The 21,339-nt window shown below is 43.7% G+C and overlaps 1 protein-coding gene across 1 annotated transcript in view; it reads right to left on the bottom strand.

Moving 5' to 3' along the window:
* Window positions 1-21,339, bottom strand: part of ENTREP2 (endosomal transmembrane epsin interactor 2) — a gene marked incomplete at both ends in the record, with an annotated part of 358,528 nt that overhangs the window by 62,279 nt on the left and 274,910 nt on the right. The window contains one exon of the mRNA XM_082851600.1: window positions 431-565. Coding sequence (XP_082707726.1) covers window positions 431-565 — 135 coding nt within the window. The remainder of the gene's footprint in view (window positions 1-430; window positions 566-21,339) is intronic.

Here is a 21,339-nt window from a genome sequence, read left to right on the forward strand (position 1 = left end):
GCCACCACAGTGAGAAGCCTGTGCACCGCAACAAAGAGTAGCTCCCACTCGCAGCAACTAGAGAAAGCCTGCATGCAGCAACAAAGACCCAGAGCAGCCAAAAATAAATAAATTTTAAAAAAATGTTGGAAAAGCGGTGGCACGCATCACATCCACATCTGCAACAACCTCTTTTAACACATTCAGCCCTGCTTCACAGATGTGGGAGTCAGAGAGTGAAATGGTGGAAATGGAAAACCCAGAAAGTGAAACCTTTAAAGTGGAAATCTCTAATGGTTTAAAACGCTCTCTGGAAAGATACTCCCTGCTGCATGTGACCCAGCTGGATGAACTAAGAACTGAAAGGAACGCAGTTAATAAAACCTTCCTATGAGATGTCGAGACGTCGCAAGGATGGGATGGGAGGTGGAAGCAGTGGAGCCTGGGTCACCTTTAAGGTCAGCCGCACGGTGTTGCAGTCCTCCCTCAGCGGGTTCAGCTTCAGTGTCTCTCCAAGGTTGCTGCAGCCCGACGACTGATGCTGCATCTCACAGCAGACACACACCTCGACGCTGTCGAACTTAATCTAGACAGGAGTACACAGAGCTCACGGTTAAAACCGGGCACGTGCTTGAGCTACACACACGCTTAAGAACACCATGTGACAAGCATCTCATCTCGTTTTCTTTAAATAATAAAGCCATGACGATTTTTTTAATAGACAAAAGACATCAGAAACACTATTAGGAATTATTTAAAATTTCTATTTTAAAAGCAATTAATAAAAAAATAAATTTGAAGAAACCTAAGCTATAAAGTTACAGAAAATTACATGAAGTTGAGCATGGAGACATTATCACATGTCTGTGATAACATACACTCTGTTCCCACGGTCAGCAGCTCCTGTCTCCCTTCATGGCCTAGCAAACTCCTACTCATCCGTCAAGACCCAACTCCAGCGCCATCCCTGAGGCCTTGTCTGGTTTCCCTCTCGGGAGCTGCTTGCTTCTCCCCTGCTGAAGACTCACTTTTTCAGCAGCAGTGACTCGTGTCTGTGTGCCCCCAAGGGCAGCTGCCACATCTTAACCATTACAATGTTCACAATGCCCAGGAGGTGTGGGCCTTCAATAAGAGCTGAATGAATAAAAACACCTGGGAAAATGAAAGACTATGGAAAGAAAAAATGCAGTTCAAGTGTTTTTAAAAGCCTGGACCCCAGGAGGAGAGCCACAGAGCACACCTGAGCCCGACCTGCAGCTTGAAGTGGACCTGCCCTGAACTGGCTGCAGGAACGAGAGAGAAATCACTACACTGCACACGCACACAGTTGTCCCCACCCATCTCCAGTCCTGGTCGGGTTGTCACACACGCACCCAACTGTTCACAGCCTTGGGCTTCTGGAAAAATGAACTAAAAGAGGGACAGCCATAGGTCAAGGGCATCGTCCATGGCCAAATTTTCATCTATTTTAAACCTCTAGATAGTTTATCCTTTACCTATTTTATGCCTCATCTTTGCTCTTTTCATTCAGTCTTCTCAAATAATTTATAAATCACTACACGTTTGAGTGAGTGGGGGGGACCTCGTGTGTCCAGGACTGCTCGTTAGCGGTTCTCCAAATCTGCGCGCAGGCCTCGGGGGCAGGACGGGAGGCAGCGGGAGGAGGGCGGTGTCTGCACAAACCACTGTCCCCTGCCATAGCCACCCACCTACGGCAGGAGGGGCTGCGAACGCTGCCTTTAAAGATGCTCATGCTTTTAGAGATGTCTCCAGGCTCCAGGGCTGAAGCCTGGCTAAAGGAGCCGTACAACACTCCGGGAAATAGTGCAGCCCACACCTGACCCCGCACCCAACCCTGGAGGTCCACAGGGCCCGCTGCCCACCAGTGTCAGGGCCGCCGTTGGTAGAGAGGCATGGGCCAGACCAAGGTGAACGGCCGTGGCTCTCTGGCCACTGAAATCTCCACGGTCATGTCATTGGCAATGTTTATGTCTGGTCTCAAAAAACTGGAAAAGAAGGGTTATGATTCTCGAGGCCAAGTTTTAAAAGGTAACGAGGCAAAAGGTAAAACTGTTAAAAGGTAAAACAGAGGTTAAAAAAAAAGGTCAAAGTTCACCCGAGGTGCCCCTGCCCATTGGGGGTTCTGAGGTCCCCAGCCTTGGGTGCCGGGTGGACCCTGGCCATCAGAGCTGGGCACGCGCTCAGGGAGAAGACCACTCTGCCTCAGAGCATCCTGGACCTGAGGTGCATGGGAGGGGAGCTGGGGCGGCACCACCCAGAACGGAGGCCGGAGGGAGGCCGGTGGACAGGCTCTCTCCCGGTCAAACTCTGCCCAGGCTCCCGCGAGCCCTCTTCCCCACAAGGCCTCAACCATGGCCTGTAAGGCCTGAAAACACAAACAGGCTCTAACAGCGCAAGGCAACACCCCTACAGGACTTGACCCCCCAAAAGTGCCTGCCTGAGAAAGCCCAAGGCTGCCAGGAGAACCGGCTGCTTTTTCCAGCCTCGGGAGAGGGCCCATGTCCCAGCCTGTGTGGGAGGGGAGCCTGTCTCCGGTGACTGCCAGCAGCTGGCACAGACAGCGGGCATCTTCGCATGGACCCTGCTAACCCGTTGTGATTTTCCACTTCCCTGACTCTACTGAGGCCCCACTCCCCCCCACCCCCACTCCCTCATCCTTCCTTTAACACGCCTGGTCACCTCTGTGCAAACTGAAGTCGAGTTCAAGCACACACTCGACTCTCCTCCCAACTGCCACATTCTACTTCTAATGAAAACCTGTCCTCACCACTTTGAGGTAGAGCTCTGTCCATCTTTGACAAGGCCCAGCTCTGGGGAGCTGAGGCTACTGATTTCCCCGAGGCAGCCCGGGGCAGGGGCCTCTTCTTGGCCTTCTCCCGAGATGTCTTACACACCCGCCCTCAGCCCACTGTTTAAGGCACTGAGATTTACAACAAGAGTGAACAGGAAACAAAATTGCTGAAATCCCTGTATGGAACTTTATTTCTGGTCCTCTTTGCTAGAAAATATTTATTCTGGAATTGGAGGCCTAACTACATAAAATTTCTAGGGGTTGATTTATCTCTTGTCTGAAGCAGGAGTAAGACAGTATGGGAAGGGGCTGGCTATGGGGACAGAGACGGTATTGGAGTGACAGGGAACCATGGGCTCCCAGTGGCCTGCAGAGCCTGGGGACAGCTGTGAGATGGATGAGAACATTTCAGAGGCCAGGTTGTGTGCACGACTTTCACTCTCTCCTGTATAATGTCAGCGTGCTCTATACAGGCAATGCTGTGGTTTCCAGTACCCACATGTTTACCCAAACTACCTCTGCCTGAACAATAGAGAGATGGAGGCAGAAAACCATACAAACAGATGGAGAGCTATACCCTGTTCTTGGATTGGAAGAATCAACATTGTGAAAATGACTATACTACCCAAGACAATCTACAGATTCAATGCAATCCCTATCAAATTACCAATAGCAGTTTTCACAGAACTAGAACAAAAAAATTTTTTAATCTGTATGGAAACACAAATGACCTCAAATAGCAAGAACAATCTTGAGAATGAAAAACGGTGGTGGAAGAATCAGGCTCCCTGACTTCAGACTACACTACAAAGCTACAGTCATCAAAACAGTATGGTACTGGCACAAAAGCAGAAATACAGATCAATGAAATAGGATAGAAAGCCCAGAAATAAACCCACGCACCTATGGTCAACTAATCTACGACAAAGGAGGCAAGAATATACAATGGAGAAAAGACAGTCTCTTCAATAAGTGGTGCTGGGAAAACTGGACAGCTACATGTAAAAGAATGAAATTAGAACATTCTCTAACACCATACACAAAAATAAACTCAAAATGGATTAAAGACCTAAATGTAAAATCAGATACTATAAACCTCTTAGAGGAAAACATAGGCAGAACACTCTTTGACATAAATCGTAGCAATATTTTTTTGGACCCATCTCCTAGAGTAATGGAAATAAAAACAAAAATAAACAAATAGGACCTAATTAAACATATATGTTCTTTAATGCATTTTTATCATGGATTATAAATGAATACATGAAGGTCCAAACAAGAAAACTGTGAGAAGGTAAGATAGGAGAATATCCTCATGACCCTGGGATAGGGAAACACTTCTTAAACATGGCTCAAAATGTGTTAAGAATAAACAAATGACTCATGTGTTTGACTATTTGTAATTAAAATTTTTTTTCATCAAACAATACCCATAAGAGAGTAAAAATAGGAGATTTTGCATCACATGTAAGTGACAGATGACTTATATCCAAAACAAACAAAAAGCTCTGTCTTAAATATTCAGAAAAAGACAAACAACCCCTATGAAACATGCGATATTGAGCCCCACCACAATAGTACTCTGAGAAACAGAAATCAAAATAAAGTGAGATGTCATTACATCCCCATCAGAATCGCTAAAACTGAAGAATAATGACAATAGACAATACCAAGTGAGGATAAGGATGTGAAGCAACAGGAATGCATACACTTCCGTGGGGTGTGAATTGAGACAGAAATGTTGGAAAACAGCTTGGCATTATCTACTTAAGTTAAAGATTGCGCCTCAATCTAACATAATACCCAACAGATATTTCCATCCTAGGACTATATCCAACAGATATGCATGCAACGGCTACAAAAAACATGTACTGGAAAGTTCATAGCAACATTACTTAAAACAGCTTCACACAGGAAAGAGCTCAATGTCCATCAAATGCAGAATGGATGAATAAACTGTTTTATATTCATACCATGCAATATTATAAAGCAATGAACATAAATACAGCAACATGCCACACGAGTATACCGCACAGCATGTTGAGCACAGGAAGCCAGATACAAAAGAAATACTTCTACTGAAATGAAGTTCAAAAAACCAGACAGGGGCTTCCCTGGTGGCGCAGTGGTTGGGAGTCCGCCTGCCGATGCAGGGGACATGGGTTCGTGCCCCAGTCCGGGAGGATCCCACATGCCGCGGAGCGGCTGGGCCCGTGAGCCATGGCCGCTGAGCCTGCGCGTCTGGAGCCTGTGCTCCGCAACGGGAGAGGCCACAACAGTGAGAGGCCCGCCTACCGCAAAAAAACAAAAACAAAAACGAAAACACAAAATTAAACTATAGTGTTCAGAGGTGCATGCATAGCTGGTACAATTGTTTAGAAAATTAAAGATGTGAATATCATAAAGATTAGCATAGTGATTATCTTTGGGGGGGTGGAGAGGCAGTGAACTGGGAGTACATAAGGAGGGCTTTGGGATGCTGGGGACACTTTATTTCTAGACTTCAGTGGAGGTCACATGGTTATTTGACTCTTGATGAATTGCTAAGCTACATATTTTTGTTTTGTGCACTTTCCTATATGTGTTTTGTGTTTCTCAATAGAAAAAGTTAAAAACGGATGGGCTTGCTTGAAAGTAAATGAAATGTAAAACTTAAATTAGGAAAAGAATGAAAACAAAATAATAGAAAACAGAAAAAAAGAAATTTAACAAACATAAAAAGTGAAACTAATGGAATAGAAATAAAGGTATTAGGACGAATAAAGCCTAATGATGATTCTTGAACAGACCAAAAAAAAAATAATAATAATGCAAATCCTTGGTAGGATTGATTTTTGAAAAAGAAAGCCAAAGTAAACAACACTAGGAATGAGAAAGGAGATTTAACTATAAATATAGTAAAGATTAAAAGAATATGGGCAGCTCTACAGCCATAAATTTGAAAATCTAGAGGACATGGATAATTTCCTAGCAAAATAAAACTATGATACTGAGTCTATAAGATGCAGTAAACATAAAGATCAATAACCATAAGAGATTGGAAAGTCCAATATGGCATTTCAGGCTGAGTTCACTCTGACCTTTAATGAAAAGATAATTCCTACGTTTTAAAACAATTTCAGACCAAGAGACAAGGAAGAAAACACCACAGTTACCTTATAAAGCTAGCAAAGCCTTACCAGCAATTCTGAAAAGAAAAAACAAAAGCTCCCCACCCCCACTAATAAGCCAAAAGGTCAATTTCTCCTTTCAATTAAAAAAAAAAAAAAACCCCACAAATATTCTAAGCAAAAAACTGGCTAATTGAATCCAATGCTATATTAAAGGAATTCTATTCCATGGCTGTATTAAAAAGGAATCTTGAATGAGAACTATACAACCCAAGTCAAAATGCCTTAAACAAGAAAGGGAATTTGTAGATTCATAAAACCAAAACCAGAGTCCAAGGTTTGGAACTCAGGTATGGTGGCAGCCAGGTACTGAAATGGTCTCAGTGCTGTCTTTCTCAGTCTCTGGCTACCCTTTCCTTAGGGTTGGCTCTGTACTCAGAAAGCATCTCCTGAAAACACGTCCAGAACCTGGAAGCTTAGCAGCCTCACTGGTCAATGTGTGCATTCCGATTGCTGCAGCCCCAGGCCTGGCTGGCCACATAGCAAAGGGAGAAGTAAAACTTTGTTCTGTTAAACATTTTGTATTCACTTGTTTCCAAAGCCTAGGTTACCCTGAAAAATACCCAAGGTTCATTTTAGAAACAGAATTCTAGAACAGTGGTAAATCTATTAAGAAAATTTGTTCCATCAACAAATCAAAAGAGAAAAATCATGCGATCCTATAAATAAATATCATAAGACCACTGCATAAAATTTAGCAGGCGTTCATAATAAAAACTGTAAGTCAATTCAGAATATGAGAAAACAACTTAAGTTTGACAAGGCTTTTATCAAGCAAATGTCAAAAGCAAACATCATTTGAACTGGAGAAATACTGGAGGCAATGCCACTAAGATCAGGAATGAGACAGTTATCCACACCCATGACCACAATTCTACACAATTGTTTTAGAAACTCTAGCTAATTTAATAAAATAAGAAAATACTGTAAGCTGTGTAAATATTGGAGAAGATGGAATTATCTTTCTTCTCAAATGTGGTTGAATATCTAAAAGAATCTAAGAGACTATACTAAAAATGACGGGAATTAAAGAGTATTTGTTACACTGGTTATAATAAATATGATACTAGTAACAACCAATTAAAAATTTTAAAAAACAATTAAAAAATATGATACTAGTAACAACCAATTAAAAAAAGAAAAAAATATTCTATTCAAAGTAATAACAAATATAAGATACTTAGAAATTAAACACGACAATTTAATGACCTACGTGAAGCTATGTATAAAATGCTATTAAATGGCAAAAACTCAGGTACAGGAGATGTGGGTCATTTTATCTTGCTGCCCGCTACCACTGAGCCTTCCTCCCAGTTTGAGGAATCTCTTCGCTACGAGTCTTCCACTTTTACCAGAAAGGCTTCCCCAGGCGGCCTTGCAGCGAGAGAGCAGGCAGACGCCCCAGGCTCCCCTCCATGGGACATGACAAGCCTGCAGGAGACTCTAGGTGGGAGCTTGGGATGCAAAGAGGCTTGCACTGAACCGGCTCCACTCTGGCCCTGCAAGTAGCAGACATATGCTCCTTCCAGAAGGGCAGGATCTGGGGTTCTGGGGGCAGCGTCCAGAGCCCACAGTCAGCGGGGTCAGCCACAAGCCCAGGGGTGATGACAGGGTCCCCCTCACAGCAAGCAGTTCCTTGCTGTGATTTTGGACATCACTCCTTTCCTGGCGTTGTAGTCCCCAAACTTGATTTCTGGCCATTCTGGAGACTCTGAGCTATTGAGGGTCCTATAATAATTCCTTCAGGAGGAAAATAGCTCAAGTTGGTTTCTTCACAACTTAGAACCCGGACTGATACATATGGCCTGAATCCGTGGAGGGCACAGTCGGCTCCCAAGTTGAAATCTGTGACATCCTGAAAATGCTGCTCCTTCCCAGGGACGCACAGGTGCGCGGGTACCCAAGCAGAGTCCCAGTGGAGTGGATAGAAGTGGGCAAAAGTATTTTAAAGACTATTTGGAAAAATAAATGTGCAAGAATTATCCCCCCCAAACTGGAAAAGAATGATAGGAGGAGTGGATGCCTTAACAGACATTAAATTAATTATCCAGATGCTATTATCAAAACACTAAGGTAACAGCTTAAAAATAGACTGAGTTCGATAGGATAGAATAGTTTCAGAAATTAGACTGATAATCTACAGGAATCCAGTATATGAGAAGCATTTCGATGCAGTAGGAAAAAGATAGTTTGCTAATAAAGGGTGCTGGCATAATAGGCTGTTCATCTACAGTTGTCTCAAAAACATAAAAAGATAAATTTTTTTTGTTTTTATTGATGTAGAGTTGATTTATGTTACGTTAATTTCTGTTGTACAGCAAAGTGGCTCAGTTACACATATATAGTCTTTTTCATATTCTTTTCCATTATGGTTTATCACAGGATATTGACTATAGTTTCCAGTGCTATACAGTAGGACCTTGTTGTTTATCCATCCTATATATAATAGCTTGCATCTGCTAACCCCAAACTCCCAATCCCTTCCTCCCCTGGCCCCCTCCCACCTGGCAACCACCAGTCTGTTATCTATGAGTCTGTTTTGTTGATATGCTCATTTGTGCTCTATTTTAGATTCCACATATAAGTGGTATCATATGATATTGTCTTTCTCCTTCTGACTTATTTCACTTAGTAAGATAATCTCTAGGTCCATCCATATTGCTGCAAATGGCATTATTTCATTCTTTTTTATGGCTAGTATTCCGTTGTATACATGTACCACTGGATATATATATATCTTCTTTATCCATTCATCTGTCGATGGACATTTAGGTTGTTTCCATGTCTTGGCTATTGTAAACAGTGCTGCTATGAATACTGGGGTACATATATCTCTTCGAATTATAGTTTTCTCTGGGTATATGCCCAGGAGTGGGATTGCTGGATCATATGGCAACTCTCTTTTTAGTTTTTTGAGGACCCTCCATACTGTTCTCCATCGTGGCTGCACCAATTTACATTCCCACCAACCGTGTGGGAGGGTTCCCTTTTCTCCACACCCTCTCCAGCATTTATTATTTGTAGACTTTTTGATGATAGCTATTCTGCCCGGTGTTAGATGATACCTCATTGTAGTTTTGATTAGCATTTCTCTAACAATTAGTTACATTGAGAATCTTTTCATGTGCCTGTTGGCCATCTGTATGTCTTTAAAGATAAAATATATTTGACTGATCATCTAAATTAAAACAATAAAAATACAGGAATATATAAAAGAATGGTTGCAGAAACATGGATGCGTGGAGTCCTTTGAAAAGCAAATCAAGAGTCTCAGAATCTGTGAAGTCTCAAAACAAAAGACAGACCCGGACAAAGCATGGGGGACAACTGGCCAATGAGGCCTGGGGCCGAACAGTCAGAACACACACGTTTCCCACTGAGGCCCCCAAGCTTCTAGGCTGTGGGTCTGGAGCTCCTGGATATATTTTCAGGAGATGGGCAAAGAGTTAATATCCCCAACAGCATTAGGAATGAGAAAGGTGACATAAATACAAGAGCAGGGGGGATTAAAAATGAGAAGAAAATGCTGGGACTAACTGTGCCAGTAAATCTGAATATCTAGAAAAAATACAGGTGACCCTTGAACAATGCGGGGGTTTGGGGTGATGACCTCTGTGCAGCCCCAAATCCGTGTATAGCTTTATGGTCGTCACCCCCGATTCTGGGCAGCCTTCTCTGCCACTCCGGAGGGACTGAACCCCCCTGAAACTCAAGTTTCCTGCTCCCCATGCACATTTCTCCCAGAGCACTGGTCCTCCTGCAGGGCACTTTACTCAACTGTCACCCCATCAAAGTAACAGGGCACAGTCCCAGGACGAGGGCTGCCTTTTCCCTCTGCATCCCCCGGGGCTATGCAGGGCCTGCATGGGGTGGCTGCTCCCAGCCAGCTCGGAAATAAACCGATAGATGAAGAATGATACGAAGGAAGATGGATGCAAAAGTGTCACTTTGATTAATCCAACTGGCTCTTAAAGGCTTCAAGGAGGTTTTGTAATCATTATGTTTTCTATTTTCTGTATTTTGTGATGCTTTGACATCTTGGAGCCTTGTTCATCCTGGAAAGTGCCTTTCCAGGGCTGGCTAGTTCCTGGATAGGGAACAGCTGGCCTAGGAGCCTGCCTTTCATGTGAACTGCAATTCCAGCACCCACACCCCAGCCACCTCCTTTATCTCTCACACTCCAAGCCAGTAGTCCCCCACCCTAAACACCCCAGAGCCAGGGACCTAACAACTAGGCACAACCCTCAGGCCCGAGTCTGCTGGCTCTATTCAAACCAGCCGATCCTAAGCTTGCTCTGAGCACCTACCCTGCCTCCCCCATTCCTTCCATGAAAACCACAATAAAGGCTCATGCCCATACCTTCCCTTTGCTCCGTCTACCTCCTGACTGGCCCTGGTGCTTCCCCGTGTGGCCCTGCCTGGCCTGGGCTGCCCCCTCTTCTTAGAAACTGTGAATAACACACTCTTCTTTCAAGGCAGCTGTTTCCGTGTCTGTCATCCGGCCGTACCTGGTTAAAACAAATCCTGGGTATATTCCAAAACAGGCTTGCAACTTAAAGCATGATAAATCCTTCTCCAACCACCTGTTACCCTAATTCATCTCATCCTTAAGTATATTTTCAATAAACACCTGTACTTCAAATGTATTAATGCATATCCTAGAGTGAATCTCGGGGGTGTGGAATACGTATCAAGCATTACTCCTAACGCTCAAGATCACAGGATGTAATAGAAAATGTCCTTCTGTAAAATATGCAGTTATTCAAATTTCTCCATCACAATGGGAAGAGTAAAAATCAAAATATTTCTCCAGTCTTTCCCTCAGATGACTTCTGCATTTCGCTTTTATCACTATAGTTTGTTCTGTAGTAAAATGGCAAACATACACACCCATCTGCAGGACAGTAAGGCTAAGGCGGGGGTGTGCTGGGTGCGGATGCACCCAGCCGGATGCAGACCTCTGGGCGTGTGCTGTGACCGGAAACTCCAGCCAGGACGGGAGCAGGACAGGCAGCCCAGCTGCAAGCCTCCGTGTGATGGGAAGGCCACTCCTCGGCCCCAGCACCCTGGACCCTTCTGGTGTGCTGCCCGCCACCCCTCTGAACCCCCCCCAACCCCCCGACTCGGGGCGAGTCCTGGGCATCTTGGGAGCGGAAGGCCAGGCTGATAAGTGCTAATCACTGGGCAGGGAGGCTGTCCCCAGACCTCTCAGCAGCCAGGCCCCAGCCCTTGGTCCACTGACTTTGAAGCTGTGTCTCACTTCGCCTCGGAACCCTTTATTCTGAGAAAAGGGGAAATAGAGCTTTGGTTACATAGAGACTGGACACCAGGTAGCCTGGCGGTCAGCCTGACTCCTGGCACTTACTGGGTGTTGTGGGCTGGGTGCTGGCACAGGGGCCCAGGTGTGTGATGCTCCAGCACTGCCCAGCCTGACACTAGGGGAGGAGGGTCCCAAGGCCAGGTTTGACCAGCTTTCCTCTCTGTGGCTTCAGGGAGGCCAGGGCCCCAAAAGTTCCCATTAAGCTTGTTCTTCGGAGTCTTTCCAAACTCATTACAATTTAAATTTCCACTTCTAAACTGACGTTGTTTTTGTCCCTACGTTGCTTTCATTATGCTATTTCACTCTGGCAAGGAAGCCTGACGGTGATGACTGACCAATGTTTCTGAATTCCACTCTACATCACTAAAGTGCGTTAGGATATGGGCACGCTGCTGATGAAAGCAAAGAGCTGCTCCATTCTCTTTCATTGCACTTTGGAACGTGTATCACAGGGTCAATGCGAACATCCATTAACAAAATTCCCGTAAAACCCCAAATCTGTTGAGAATCTAGGGTTTTGTGTGTTTTTTTTAATTGTGTGTGTATAAAACATTTAAGGAAAAAAGGTATCTAATTCCAGAGATACAACTTTTATTATAGAAATCATAAAATTAAGCTTTTAAATCTTCCCTGACCTTTTAGGGAAAAAAACAGTACCTGCTTTTTATTTATATCATCAGATATTTTACCTTTATTTTGGTCTTCATTTTGTCAGAGTCTGTTTGCTAATTTAGCTGTTGCCTCTGCAACAGATGCTCAAATTATTTGTAGAATAATAAATGTAACAGAGGCATAGACTTTTAATGTTTCATCATGTGAGTGCCACTGTGAGAGAGACAGAGAGAGACAAAGAGAAACAGAGACAGACAGACAGAGACAGAGAGACACAGAGAGAGACAGAGAGAATCAGTCTAAAGAGTGTAGAATCTGAAGGTTGCCATTGTAACATTCCTGCCAGGGAGCCAGCGGTTATCTTCATAGGACACAGCAACAATTTCTACAGACTTGGGAGTTTTTACAAGACCTTTTTGTTCAAATGACACTCTCAAGGACGGCAGAAGTTGGTAAATTATGACTGTTCACATCAGCCTCCCTGTTGATCAGGGAAACGAGACGGCTATTCTTGAGATGTCCCAGTCACAGGAGAGGCGTGGAACTGGTTGGATGCAGATGCCTCTTCTGGACCAGTGCGGGTGGGGCCTTCACCTCCTCCCTGCCTTTTGTTAATGATATAGAGTCATGTTATTTTAGGCCAGACTCTGAAATGTCATTAGTTAGCACTGTAATCAAAGCAGAGCCCGACTTGGCTCGTGGAAATGGAGAAAGGGCTGGTTAACAGGAAAATGAGACGCATTTAGCATTTTTCTTCCAGAGAGACCCAAGCAGGGATGTGTTGCAGCAGCAGTGTTTGGAATAACAGAAACATCGCCAAGGACCTAAATGAGGTTCTGGGCTCAAGTTAACTTGGGAAATAGTGTCTTAGAAAATGAAACGGCCCCTCTCCTGCGTGGTTTCTCAGCCTGTAATCTTCCCCTGCCTGTCGCCACCCTCACGGGAGGGGACTAAGTTGCCCGCATCCCTCCCCTCCTCCCTCTACCTCCCTCCACCTCCCTCCACCTCCCTCCTTTCTCCCCCTCCTTCTTTTTTTTTTTTTTTTTTTTTTTTTTTTTTTTTTTGCGGTACGCGGGCCTCTCACTGTTGTGGCCTCTCCCGTTGCGGAGCACAGGCTCCGGACGCACAGGCTCAGCGGCCATGGCCCACGGGCCCAGCCGCTCCGCGGCATGTGGGATCTTCCCGGACCGGGGCACGAACCCATGTCCCCTGCATCGGCAGGCGGACTCTCAACCACTGCGCCACCAGGGAAGCCCTCCTCCTCCTTCTTTTTAAAATAACATCCATCATGTCTTCCACGCCGAACACTCCAAAGAGACCACCGGGAGAACTGGGGAAGGAGGAATTGTGGGGGGCTGCTTCCCCTCCAGGCCCCCAGCTTTGGGGGGCGACTGCAGGGCTGCTGGCTCCCTCAGGCTCAGCAACCCCCCATCAAATCACTCTGTTTCCAGACACAAATGCCTGTCCACTAGTATTTGTTCATCCTAAAACATAATAAAACCATCCACCAAGAAAGAAGGTTTTTACTAGTTTACTAGTAAAAACTAGTAAACTGGTAAACCAGTTTACTAGTTTTCTCCTTTCCGAGAGGGGAGGTGCCCTACCTACCCCATCTTGCCCCGCCCTTCATCTTCTACAGCCGGACTCCTAGCTCGGCATCTCGGCGCCCACGCCTTTCTTCCTGGTGAGCCTGCTGCTCTGACAATGGGCATCTAGGGGCTCTGGGGGACGCAGACACCAGTGTGACTGGTGCTCCCGTCAGGTGAGCCACTAACACCCTCGAGAACGGCCAGTTTCAATCACCACTTTTTCTTCTGGAGACCACACTTCCGGCGGATACTAGAGGCCCGCTAACTGTGACACTGGCCCAGTCAGCCCGGCTCAGCAGGTGCCTCTGGGGCCAGGGTGAGGGCTAGGGGACAGAGGGTCACCTGAGAGGCTGGCCTTGGACCCCCAGCTCCCTCCCCAGGCCTCCCCCACTTCGGCATCTCCGCAAGAGAAAGGCGGGTGCTCTGGGGAGGGTGGAGAAGAGGATTCATCACGTCTGACACCGGCGCACTCCCAGCTCCCACCCTGCTCTGTCCCCCCGGACACACGCAGGCCCACTCAGAAGGCAAGAGAAAAACCCTACGTGTGTGGATACCTGGGGGGTCTCTCGAGGAGTGCCAGGTGATGTATGGGGGTCCACGTTGTCGGGAGAGATGACGTTAACCTCCCAGTTCTTGCTACATTTCCGTGAGCAGTCATGGGAGGCAGGGCAGCGAATCGACCCTGCCCACGGCTTTCACCCAAATTTACGTACACAGACGAGGCAACATTATACAGCGGGTAGCTGGAGACTGGAGAGATGCGAAGAGGTCCCGAAGTGGCCCAGCCATGAAGTCACATGGATGAAACCACCAGAGGACTTCCCGAGGCAGGTGTCAGGTCCAGCGGAGAGAAATCCCAGGGTCTGAGTCCTTCCAAGTCCCCGGAGACCAGAGGGACACTCAGCTGGGGCTGAGGCTGCCAGCTCTGCGCCCCGCACGCCCCTGGGCTTCCATCTCTCAAACTCCGGTTACCCTCGGACCTGAAGCCCCCCTCCCCAGGGAGCTTCCCTGCATCACTCAGGCCCCAGCCCACCTGTCACCTGTTCAGAGAAGACTGGGCCACCTCGGCACATCTCCTTGCTCCTTTCCTTGTAGCCCTTCCTGTTACCTGACTCTCCTGTTGGCTCGTCTGTCACCCACCTCTCTGCCTAGAACATGAGCCACACACGGAATGCAGAGCCAGCACTTGTCTGACTTGTCATTGCCACAGCCCTGGCACCCGGAACATTCCAGACGTGTGGCTCTGCCTCTGTGTGAAAATGTATCACCAATGAATGCAAGTACACAGAACAGATAAGTATTTGTATGCAACCACCATTGGCTTACTGTAAACATATCAATTTTTATTTTGCTGAGCATGTCTTCTTTGCTAGGGAACTTTGTGGTTTGGAGTCAGGCTGCTGCGTTAGCCATGAAATCTGTTTACTGATGATAATGGCAAATTCACATGCAGGTGAATTAAAAAAGAATTGTGTTACTACAAAGGGAACAGTTCTGCGTCATCACAACAAACGACAAAGAACAGTCAGACGCTAACTTCCTTGTGAAGCCCAGAGAGGCCGACTATTCTTGACCCACGATTAGTAGAATAAAACCTACACCTTTCAGCAACAATGGAAACCTGGAAGGAGAGGGTGGCCGAGGAGACCCCGAGTGGGCCTGTGTACTTTCAGCTAAGTTTCCTTTCATCTTTAAAGCCAGGCGTTCCCAACAGCCCCAGCCAAAGGCTGTGTCCTCTCCTAATTTATTATTCATCACAATGAAGCTAAATCAGGGTTGCCCTGGTTACGGTGGGGCTCCTGTGAGGGCTGTGGCTTCCTAATTAGTGTTGGCTTGGTTACTGGATGCTTTCCATTTGGAGATTAGAGTGCCGGTAATAAATGCAGCTGTAAGTATCAAGAAAAAATTCTAACAGGCTCTGGAAAGAATGAGACAGTCATCAAATCAAGGTCCTCCTCCAAAATACACCATTGAGGATCTCCACCTGAGGTCCTGATGAACTCAGCAATAAGAAATAGAATAACTGGCTCATGAAAATAGTAGATGACTTTTAAAAAACAATAACTGAATTGTGAAACTATTAATTAGATGACGTCGGCTAACCGAATTGGGCTGTCACACACAGAATGTTCAATTTGCAATAAAGACCCTGCTCAGACCAGCATTCAGCAAATGTTCTCTGAGTTCCTGCCATGGCCTTGTTCTGGATCCTGGGAGGAGGAGGAGTCCTGGGGCGCTTGGAGGACTTGCGGGAGGGAAGATGACAAGGAATGTGACCTAAGAACAGAGTTTCCAGAAAGAAAGAGACAGTGGTGCCTTGAGTGGGCAGGAAGCAGACTTGGAGGGTCAGAATTCAGCCTGGGTCTCTTCTCAGAAGCCCAGCACCTCACCCCTCTGACATCAGGCTGAGATAAGGGTTACTTGGCTGCAGGAATCCGAAACGTGTTTGTGAGCATCTGGGGATGCGTGCCCTGTGTCTGGAGCCTGGTCTTCAAGTTGCCTGGAGTTCAGGTGGGGCCGCTACAAGGCAGTGAAAGTGACAAAGGGCACATTTAGGGTGAGGGGCCTGAGATGCTTCCCCCATATCTACACTCAAAAGGGACATGTGGGGCATGAGGGGCCCTAGAATTCATTTGTACCCCAAGAAGTCCCTAGAAGAGATAGGAGAACCCCAAGCAGCTAGATCTGGAGGTGAGGCCCTGGAGAGGACCTCAGATGTCAGCAGCTGATGCCAGTGCAGGCCAGAGAGGGCTCGGAGGACAGCACAGAGCAAGTGCCACCCCGCCCACCCTCATTGCTGTGATGCTCAGTCTGGCCCCCCAGACCCAGATGCCACCAGGGACAGAAAAGGAGAAGACGGAGAGGGGAGAAGTGCTGAAGGGCTGAATGCCTCCTGGAACGAGATAATGTTAACCTTGGAGAGACTGTTTGCAGCTGATAAGAGACTAAATCACTGTGTAGTGATAAGGGTCAAGGTTATTTTTCCTAAATCAGTAGAGACAGGCCAAGTCAAGGGGAGTATAAAAAATGAAGAATGCATTTCCGCAGTTCTAAGGCACCCTGTAAAAATTTAAACACACCATATAAAATACAAGTCAATAGGACTGAGCCCAAACATCTCTCACAAGCATAAATATAAATAGGCTAAACTTACCAATTAAAGGAAAAAAGAAACCTTTAAAATATGAAGTTAAGTGAAATCAGCCAGACACAAAAAGACAAATATTGTATGATTTCACTCCTGTGAGATCCTTAGAGTAGTCAAACATCATAGAGACAGAAAGTAGATGGTGGTTTCCAGGGGCTGGGGGAGGGGAGAATGGGAAGTTATTGTTTAATGGGACAGAGTTTCTGTTTGGGAAGATGAAGAAGTTCTGGAAATGGATGGTGGTGATGGCTGTACAACACCAACAATGTGAATATATTTGATGCCACTGAATTATACAATTAAAAATAGTTAAAATGGAAAATTTCATGTGATGTGTATTTTACCACAATAGAAAAAAGACTCCTACCTTTGCAAGCTAATTAATATGCTGTTTAATTATTAACTCATAAGTATAATCAAGAAAAAAATTCAAGATATATAAATGAACGTTGATATAATAGATAAAACCTTGCTTACAGAGGAACGTAAGTTATAAAAATATTACAAAATAGTTATGAAAGAATACTATGAAGTATTTATACTCATGACTTTAAAAATGATTCAAAGTCCAAAGAGATCATAAATATGAAAAAATGCAAAACCTGCCAAATAACTAAATATCCTTCAAACATCACCAGTCTCGCATAATTTGACTGATGAAACTTTTCAAAGGGTCGCGGAACAGATGGTTCTGTTCTCATAGTCTTTATACCATTACAGAACATAAAAAAGGAAAGAACGCTTCTCTGTCTTCCAAACCCACTACTAAAGTGATTGATCCTGTTTACGGGCTATGGTTTTTTATTCCCTCCTTCCTCTCCCTTTTCTTTTGGTAGGATACTTGTGTGGTTGCCATATATTGTCTTTTCATCTTGCTCATCCTTAACATGGAAGTTCTGGCCATACTGTAGCTTTTCTTTGCTATTATAAGAAAAATCTCTAAACGTGGAAGTTAAACAACTCACTTCTAAATAATCTGTGGATCACAGAGGAAGATTCAAAAAACTTTAAAAACACATAGAACTGAATGAAAAGAAAACATATCAAAATATGTGGGACATAGCTAAAGCAATAGTAGGAGGAAAATTTATAGCACTCTATACTACATAAGAAACTAGGAAAGATCTCAAATCAATAACCTAATTTCTACCTCAAGAAACTAGAAAAAGAAGAGCAAAATCAACCCAAAGCAAGCAGAAGGAAGGAAATCATAATGAGCAGAAATAAATGAAGTTGAAAACAGAAATATAATTGAGAAAATTGATGCAAAAGGAACTAGTTCTTTGACAAGAAAAAATTGACAAACCTCTAGCAAGAAAAAAGATAAAGGACACATATTACCAATATCAGAAAGAAACAGGAGATATCTCTATGGGCTCTGCAGACATTAAAATTGTGGTAAGGGAATAATATGAACTCTACACATATAAACTTGAAATTTAAATGAAATGAATCAGCTTCTTGAAAATCACAACTACCACAACTCACCCACAGGAAATAGATAATTTGAACAGCCTTATAACTACTAAGGGAGTTAAGTTTATAATTTTAAATCTCCCCCAAAAGAAATCTCCAAGCCTAGATGGTCTCACTGGAAAATTCTATCAAATGCTTAAAGAAGGGCTTCCCTGGTGGCACAGTGGTTGAGAGTCCGTCTGCTGATGCAGGGGACACGGGTTCGTGCCCTGGTCCAGGAAGATCCCATGTGCTGCAGAGCGGCTGGGCCCGTGAGCCATGGCCGCTGAGCCTGCGCGTCGGGAGCCTGTGCTCCGCAACGGGAGAGGCCACAGCAGTGAGAGGCCTGCGTACCGCAAAAAAAACCCAAACCAAATCAAACAAACAAACAAAAACAACAAATGCTTAAAGAAGAATTAGCACCAATTCTACACAATTTCTTCCAAAAAGAAGAAAAATTTTCCAATTTATTTTATTAAGCTATTATTACCTTGATGCAAAAACCAGACAAAGACAATTCATAAAAGAAAACAACAGACTGATATCTCTCACGAACTTAGATGCAAAATATCCCCAACAAAATATTAGGAAACTGAACCCAAGAATGTGCAAAAATGATTGTAAACCATGCCCAAGAAATATCTATTCTAGGTATGTAAAACTGGTTAGCATTAGAAAATCAATCAATGTAATCTACCATATCAACAAGGTAAAGAAGAAAAATCTTGTGATCATATCAATTGACAAGGAAAAAACATTTGACAGAATCCAAAACCTATTAATTTTAAAACTTCTCAGAAAGTTAGGAATAGAAGGGAATGATCTCATTTTGAAAAAAATATATATATATACACACACACAAAAGAGAAGGAAAATATATACAAAAATCCTATGGCTAATGTCACATTCACTGTGGAAGGCTAAATGCTTTCCCTTTAAGACTGGGAACAAGCAAACATGTCCACTCTCACCACATTCATTCATCATAGTACTAAATGTTCTAGCTAGTGAAATAAGGCAAGAAAGTGAAATAAAATGCACATAAATTGGAAGCAAATTCCAAGGAATTTATCCAAAAACTAGAACAAATAAGTGAATTCCGCAAGGTCACAGGATACAAAATCAACATACAGAAATCAATCACATTTCCATATGGTAACAATAAACATGCAGAAACTGAAATTAAAAACAAATGTCATTTACAATCACTCCAAAGACAACAAAATATTTAAGTACACATTTAACAAAACATGCACAGGATCTGTATGCAGAAAATTATGAAATGCTGATGAAAAAAATCAAAGAAGATCTAAATAAATAGAGATATACCATGTTCATGGATTGGAAGACTCAACATAGAAAGATGTTAATTCTCTCCAAATTGCTATAGAGAATTAATGTAATTCCTAGTAAAACCTCAGCAAGGTTTTTTTGGAGCCGGAGACAACATATTTTAAAATTTACATGGAAAGGTACAACCTGTAGAACAGCTAAAACAAATTTGACTAAAAAAAATAATAAAGTGGGATGAATCACTCTACCCAATATTAAAGCTTACTATATAGATACAGTAACCAAGACAGAGGTATTGGCAGGCAGTGTGCCCACTAACACACAGATCAAGGAACAGAACAGAAAACATAGAAATAAACCCACACAAATATCCTCAACTGAATTTTTCACATATGTGCAAAAACAATTCAGAGCAGACAATCATTGGCAAAATAAGGAACCACGACTTAAACCCCATACTTAATATAAAAATTGACCCAAATGGGACTTAAACATAAGATGTAAAACTATAAAACTTTTAGGAAAAAAATATGGGAGAAAAATGTTCAAGATCTAGTGCTAGGCAAATAGTTCTTAGTCTTGACACCAAAATCATCATTTATGAAAGGAAAAAAATGACAAATTGAACCTCACTGAAGTTAGAAACTTATATTCTTTGAAGAGGTTGACAAGACAAATCACAGACAGGGAGAAAATACTTGCAAGTCACATATCTGAAAAAGGACTAGTATCTAGAGTATATAAAGAAATCTCAACACACAGCAAAGAAGTCAATTAGAAGACAGGTAAAACACATGAACATTTATTTCTCCAAAATGTGTATGCAGATGGCAATGAAGCACATGAAAAGATGTTCAACATCATTAGCCATCAGGGAAATGCAAAATGAAACCATGACATATGACTACATATCTCTGAGAATGACTAAAAACAAATATATTGACAACACCAAATGCTGATGAAGATGTAGAGAAACTGGATCACTCATACACTGTTTTGGTTTTTTTTTTTAGTTTTTATCATATACCTTTTATTCTTTGCATTTTTATTCTTTTTTTTTTAACATCTTTATTGGAGTATAATTGCTTTACAATGGTGTATTAGTTTCTGCTTTATAACAAAGTGAATCAGCTATACATATACATATATCTGCATTTCTCCTCCCTCTTGTGTCTCCTTCCCACCCTCCCTATCCCACTCCTCTAGGTGGTCACAAAGCACTGAGCTGATCTCCCTGTGCTATGCGGCTGCTTCCCACTAGCTATCTATTTTACATTTGGTAGTGTATATATGCCCATGCCACTCTCTCACTTCGTCCCAGCTTACCCTTCCCCCTCCCTGTGTCCTCAAGTCCATTCTCTATGTCTGCGTCTTTATTCCTCTCCTGCCCCTAGGTTCATCATAACCTTTTTTTTTTTTTTTTAGATTCCATAAATATGTGTTAGCATACACTATTTGTTTTTCTCTTTCTGACTTCACTCTGTATGACAGACTCTAGGTACATGCACCTCACTACAAATAATTGGTTTACAATGGTGTGTTACTTTCTGCTGTATAACAAAGTGAATCAGCTATACATATACATATATCCCCATATCTCCTCCCTCTTGTGTCTCCCACCCACCCTCCCTATCCCACCCCTCTAGGTGGTCACAAAGCACCGAGCTGATCTCCCTGTGCTATGCGGCTGCTTCCCACTAGCTATCTATTTTACATTTGGTGGTGTATATATGTCCATGCCCCTCTCTCACTTTGTCCCAGCTTACCCTTCCCCCTCCCCGTGTCCTCAAGTCCATTCTCTACGTCTGCATCTTTGTTCCTGTCCTGCGCCTAGGTTCTTCAGAACCTTTTTTTTTTTTTAGATTTCATATATATGTGTTAGCATATAGTATTTGTTTTTCTCTTTCTTACTTCACTCTGTATGATAGACTCTAGGTCCATCCACCTCACTACAAAAAATT

This window comes from Leucopleurus acutus (genome assembly GCF_964270905.1).
Source record: "Leucopleurus acutus genome assembly, chromosome: 1".
Lineage (NCBI taxonomy): Eukaryota > Metazoa > Chordata > Mammalia > Artiodactyla > Delphinidae > Leucopleurus > Leucopleurus acutus.